This window comes from Molossus molossus, unplaced genomic scaffold, assembly GCF_014108415.1.
Source record: "Molossus molossus isolate mMolMol1 unplaced genomic scaffold, mMolMol1.p scaffold_m16_p_11, whole genome shotgun sequence".
Classification (NCBI taxonomy): domain Eukaryota; kingdom Metazoa; phylum Chordata; class Mammalia; order Chiroptera; family Molossidae; genus Molossus; species Molossus molossus.
The window spans coordinates 68,172,491-68,179,025 of NW_023425346.1; the positions used below are offsets into that span (position 1 = coordinate 68,172,491).

The 6,535-nt window shown below is 39.5% G+C and overlaps 1 protein-coding gene across 1 annotated transcript in view; it reads left to right on the forward strand.

Annotated features, from left to right (window-relative positions):
* Positions 1-5,410, forward strand: part of PDE1A (phosphodiesterase 1A) — an 81,238-nt gene extending 75,828 nt beyond the window's left edge. The window contains exons 13-14 of the mRNA XM_036254962.1: positions 578-694; positions 3,246-5,410. Coding sequence (XP_036110855.1) covers positions 578-651 — 74 coding nt within the window. The 3' untranslated portion in view covers positions 652-694; positions 3,246-5,410. The remainder of the gene's footprint in view (positions 1-577; positions 695-3,245) is intronic.
* Positions 5,411-6,535: the final 1,125 nt, after the last annotated feature.

Here is a 6,535-nt window from a genome sequence, read left to right on the forward strand (position 1 = left end):
TTATATTTCAGTTTTGATAGAGTCCCCGAAACCTCTCTATAAATGGACCATTTTCTATGCGAATGTTTTCTTATTTTTTTCCTTCAAGGTTTATTTGGAAGCCGAGTGACTCTAAAATGATAAATTCTATTAGTTTGTTTTGGCAGATTATCTTAAAAATTACTATTCTCTTATACTCATTTGTTTTGAATTCATAGCAACTAAGCAATGTGTGGTAAAAGACTGATCATTAGAGGGTTTGTTCAAAAAGAATTTGTTTTAATTAAAAATATTCAGGAAAAACATGCATAGTTTTTATTTACATTTGCTTTCATAGATGTTTAAACATGTCTCCCCTGTTCCATTTCTGTATTCCCAGATTAAATTGCAACTTCACAAAGTTGTGTAATGGCCAGAAGATGATTTGTTATACCCTATAAATCCCACAGGCTGACAAGAAAATGTTTGCTCTCTTTGGAGAAATGTGCCACAAAATCCATCATGTGACAGTCCTCCACGTTGTACTGATGGCTTCCGTTTCCTGACCTTACTCGTTTTGTTCACGGATCCATTTGGTTTTTGTTTGCTTGTCTTCTAGGGGAACCTGATCTTCGTAAGAACTCAGGAGATCAAGTAAATGCTGAAGAAAAAAGTGCTGATACACATTCATAGGTTTGAAACACCGTGAAGGCTTCTGTCACTTTAAACATGAGAGGTAATTATTATTGTTTAGATAAGAAACTTAAATTCTGAAATTAATGGTTTGTAGAATATTTAGATAAGAAACTTAAATTCTGAAATTAATGGTTTGTAGAATATCACTAAAGACAAAGTCATTTTATTGAAATGCCCTCCGTATTCTTTTTTTTTTTTTTTTTTAAATCTCTGTTTTCTGTCTTCTGAGGCAAATCTGAAATATTTACCTTTTCAAAGAGTTCTTAATTTGCTTTTCAATAAAAATTATTCTTCCTGAGACATTTTAGTTCTTAAAAAATAGTAGGCTACAGTCAATGGGGAGGTTTAATCCTGATTTCTGTTTCTGCTTCATGTAGGAAACATGAATCTTCACAACAGGTGATAATAACATGTTCCTGTTACCAAGGAAACATCAATATTTTCTAAAAATCCATGGACATGTGCCTCCATGGTTCTATTAAAATTCAGCTTGTAGGGTTTGCCTTCAATCTACCAAATTATTAACTCTGCGAGTGATGCCTTGGAAATCTGATTTTTCATAAACCCATCTGTTGATACTTTTGTAGGCTAAAGTTGAGAACCACTGTATTGGGCCTTCAGAGGAGGGGCAGGTAGTTAGAAGGGAGGGATGTGTGTTTATAGTGGAGATGTCTTCGTGTCTCCTTAGAAAAGTAAGAAACCAAGCCCAAGTGTTCTAATCCATCCTGTTGGAGTAATGGTGGGGAGGGGAGGAGAAAATGCTGAAGGCACCATACTAAGAGTTTGAGATGCTATCATAGTTTAGATATGAAAGAGATCAAATGTGATTTGTTTTTAAGATGATTCATTTCTCAGTATTTTCCACTTGGTTATAAGACTTATTGATAATTATAGTTTTATTAATAGCAGCTTCCAAGTATAAGGCACTGTGGTGAACATCTTACGCATTATCTCACGCAACAATTCCAGAGTTAGTGGTTGTGATTCCTGTTTTTCATGTGAAGGTTGAATAGAAATCAGCAACTAAAACCCATCTCTGTATGTAACCATTTTAATATACTTGTCTTGTATACGCTACAGAAATTTCTCTCCTTCCCCTTTATCCAGACGATAAATGTATTACCTTTAGAGCTCACAGCTGTTTTTAGAAGAGTCCTTGTGGCCTGACAATATACGATGGAGCCCTCAAAGTGTATTTTAGGGAAAACGAATTCAGTGGAATATTTATAGATGTTTAAGTACAAAGGTTCTGTTGTCAAATGAATGCCATTAGAAAATGGAGTTAAACAAAATTCAGCAAGATTCTTTCCTACGGCATGCCTCCAAACCAATGAACACTATATAGCTTCAAACACAAAAGTTTAAGCTCAGCATTTCCTATACATTTATGCTATCAAGCTGAATATGTATGAACATTTTCCAAAAATTATATGTAGGAAACCAGTGACCGATACATTTGTAAAGATGACGAATATGAAAATGTCTAAGGCAAAAAAAGAAAATTATCTGTAAGATTCTGGCATCTCATCAGTACAAGATTTTGATGGGATTCTGTTGGCAGTTGAAGTCTCTCCTTTTTATAAATATAAAAACCAGCAAAGCTGGAAAAATTTGAGACATACTCAAACTAAACAGCAATATTCAAGCCCCAGCGGCCAGCAGACTTTTGGACAATTGTATATATTTTTTTTCATCAGGACCTACTAGGTGCATTAGCTTTCTCCTCAGTTGGAGAAAGTGCTGTCCGTGCACAACCTCCCAGGGATCGGGTAGGTGAAGTGCGCATGTCTGCAAGGCACAGGCAGGTCTCTTACATGATGGAAGTGGGAAGTCGGAAAACAACAGGAGTGGTGACAACTGTGATGCAGGCGTAGTGTCGAAGGAAACAGGCCTGGTCAGCCCCGGAGACAGAGAGAGCACGGCACACCCGACCCGAGGGCCGCAACCAGCCACCCTCTAGTTCTGGCAGAGTTTCACCATGTGAAAATGAGGGCCCAGTGTTTCTTGGTGTTCCTGCTGGTTAAGAGATTTTTTATTTTTGTAAAAATCTTCCAATGTTTAATATTGGCTCAAAGTTTTATAAAACACTATATGGACCAAACAAAATAGGTTTGAGGATCATGTTTGGCCCGCAGGCTGAGTTTGTGGGCTAAACTCAAGAAGAGGCTAAAACTGAAGGTTTGGGGACTGGATGTAGCCTGTGCATTTGCATTGTCTGACTTCTACACGGATTTAAAATATATTCTTGAACATCTTTAGACAGGGGTTATGCTCTTTACTTCAGTATAGTCCTTGTTTTACACTCACATAAGCCCACTGATTTAATTGTGTGACTTCTGATCCAAAGGATCAAAATCATTACTGGGATCAAAACAAACACATACATTCCCACATACGTACACGCACACACAAAGAGAAGAAATAGAAAGAGGAATTAATTCTAACTGATATAAAATCGATATCTATTATATACTGACAAATCATTTATTTTCAACAAGGTAGAGAAAGTCCAATGGGAAATTGCAATACAATAATTAATGTCTGTGTATGACTAAGACATGATCTTCATATTCATTTGAATTTTATTTCAGGATAATAAGAACAGTACTAAAACATCCTAATTCCTCAGCTCTCTGCAGACCTGTGTTCTCCTCTTTCAGCACACACTGGGACCAGGCCCTTTCTTGGACTCTTCAATGAGGAATGAATAAGAAGATCACACATTCTGTTAGTAACTGGCCAAATAAATACACTCAAATTTGCTATCAGAGTTTTGAGGCAGTGCTTCTGCCATTATTTTTCCTCCACGACTTAGCCTTCTTCCATCAATCCAGAAAAAATTTTAAGACAAAAGTTGGGCGGTTTTAAAGTGTCATCACTTTGACCAGTTCTAGCATAGGTGATTATGCAACACGTGTGTGGAAGATGAGGCGTTCTCAAAATGCGCCTTCTGCCTTGTTTTACACGGAGTGCTCTAACTGCACATTTTTTGAGGTCTTCAGTAAAAGGAAAGCAAAAACAAAATTATGGAAAAATATTTTTTACAGCTCTGAGCAGCAGGCCATTTAGATCGTCCCTGTTATTTTAAATACCTGGGAACAAAATGAGAGGCAGGACTGTTCAGCAGCTGTGATCGAAGTCCTAAACCAACAGTGGAGACTTATAGCCTTGGGCCTGCGACCTGATCAACATGTCGTCATCACTCAAGCTGGGAATCCACAGTGCATCCTGCCCTGGAAACCAGCAGACCAGCCTGCACCCATCCCCGTGGCTTCAAAGCACGAACGCATCACCTGCATGGATGCCGTCGGCACGGGAGTCACACAGTCCCTGCAGTCCAGCCCAGCAGAACCTTCTGCTCTCGTGGGAGGCAGACATGAGAAATGAGAATGGAATTTTGCCCTCTGGGATGTTGATCCCAACAGGACATAACAGAATATATCACAGCCCAAGGGATAAGAGACAAGACGTGTGTGTGTGTGTGTGTGTGTGTGTGTGTACTCAAAACCATCTCTGAGAATGGACGCCCACACTTTTCTGTACAGATAGCATTATTTGATGTGACTTTACCTTTTACTACACAGAAACAGTACTACCCGTGGAGACTCTGCTCCCTTGTCATGTTTTGCCTGAGCATGTGCAGAGCCTGGCCTTTGCTCCAAACTGAAGAACTCCCTTTATTTGTTATTAGCTGACAAGAAAAGTCAAGCACGGTTCGGTGTTGTAACTTTTCACTGTAAACACTTCAATGACTGTGAGGCTGAGTGACTTTGGTTTTTGAAAGGCAGACATTGGATGGAAAGAAATCAAGAGTAGCCATCAATTAAAGTGAAGGACGGTGTGTCCATCCTAAAAAGTTTCTTTTGCACCTGCTTCTTTTCTGGGTTCCACAACGCAAAGCAATATTTTAGAAATGGATACAACCAGAAGCTTTTAAGTCTAAAGAGTGGGATTTTATAACTCACAACTTAGATCTCTTTTAATGTGTAAGCCATATTCTATATGCATATTAGGTATGCATCATTCTAATTTAAGATATATTTGTGCATAGACTGTGCATAAAGCGCTTTTAAATGTTCTGTGAATACAGTTCTTAGCTTTTGTTTCACCTGAATCTTGTGTAGGAGACATCTATATAATTGAATTGTATCATAGATATTATAATGCAATTGATATTTTAAATGTAAGCCGTAAAGATTGATCTATAATGATGTGTTGGGGGAAATGTATAGATTTGTACATCATGGTGACTTTTTGTCCTTTAAAAAAGGTCTTTTTTATTTTTATTTATGGAGACGCTGTAACTACTACTTTAAATGTATTTTCTTCAAGTAGTTATTTACCAGCTAGAAAACATTCTGCGTTTGAAATGGGACTTGACTCTGCAAAGCCTACTTACGTTTGTTCCTAGTTGAGCCAGTTGTCTTTCAGTGAGGCTATGGAATCTCCCGAGGGAGAAGCAAATTGAAACACTCCTCCTCCAGTGTCATGGGAAACATATTCACTTCGTTCCTATGACTACCTTAAGATCTATAGACTTTGTTACTAAAAAAAATAGAGGCATATAATGAATTGATCAATGTCTGTATGTAAACTTTAACCTAATTCTCCAGGTGACATGACATATAGGGGACTGTGGCTGAACTTCCAGAAGAAGCGGAGAAAGCCTGCTCCCTCTCTTCAGAAGACTTGTCACCCTGTGGATGTGCTCTTTCCTTCCCAATCTCCCTCCCTCTCGCCCTCTTCCCTTCCTTTCCCTCCCCTCTGCTTGTCTTTTTACCTCCTCATTTCTTCCTTCCTTTCCTCCTTCCTTCCCTCTCTAAGACAGCTCCAGCTACTGACTAGTGCGAATCAGGGGTGTCGGAGCAGGGGTTGCCAGTGGCCACCCCTTCTGCGGACATCAGCCTGGAGTCACCCTGAAGAAGAGACTGACGAGTTAGGCGGCTGCACCTTGAATGTCCTGCTTTGCACTTTTATCCCCAGCTACCTGACATATACCCAACCTTTTCGTATGCCTCTTCATTTAACCAGTACCTCTTTTATTTCATTATAACATGACAAGCTACAATTCTTGTGATTTATTCTGCTGTAGTTCTCTATATTTCTTATTGTATATGACTGTTAAATAAATCGTACTTGAGGGAAAATATTGTGAAACCTTTAGTGTCTGGTGTAATTCAATCTGGTAGGGCACTGACAAGTTGGAGAACTCAGGAGAAACCAGAAGTACACCAACACCTTGATGTGAGCCCTGTCAGAAAGGGATTTTTGCTCTATTAGGAGAAACACCACTGAGCATTTATTACTGCACCTATGATTTGCAAGCTCCTGTCTCCATGCAGGGCACACACGAATCTGGAAACCTAAATCTCTCCTGGAGATTTCATTCCCATAGAGGACATAATCTGTACATCAAATAATTAAAATGTCACATATAAAAGTAACCAGATGCAAAGAAAATGCACCTCGGGATATTAAAGGAGGTAAAAATGCTTCTATCCTCGGAGCTTCCAAGAGTACAGTTTAGAATGGGTGGCGCAAGAGTTGATACTTCAATCATAACCCATAACAAAGGCCCATGTTCCTCGCTTATTTTCTGTGCACAGCATCAATGTAGACTCTTAACAAACATTATCTCTCATCCTCCACAATCCACCAAAGAGGGTATCGCCATGAGTAAGGAAAGTCTCAGAGAAGGAGCCTTCTCCGAGGCCATGCAGGTCTCCAGGGGCGGAGGCCACTCTGGATTTGGTCCCAGGCCTCTGCACCAAAGGCCTGCTTTTCTGTCTACCGCACCTCCGTGGGGTCGGCAGGAGCGGAGGGAAGGGAAGCTTCGTGAGGGACACTGTGAGTGGGGTAACACCAGAGAACAATAAAGCAG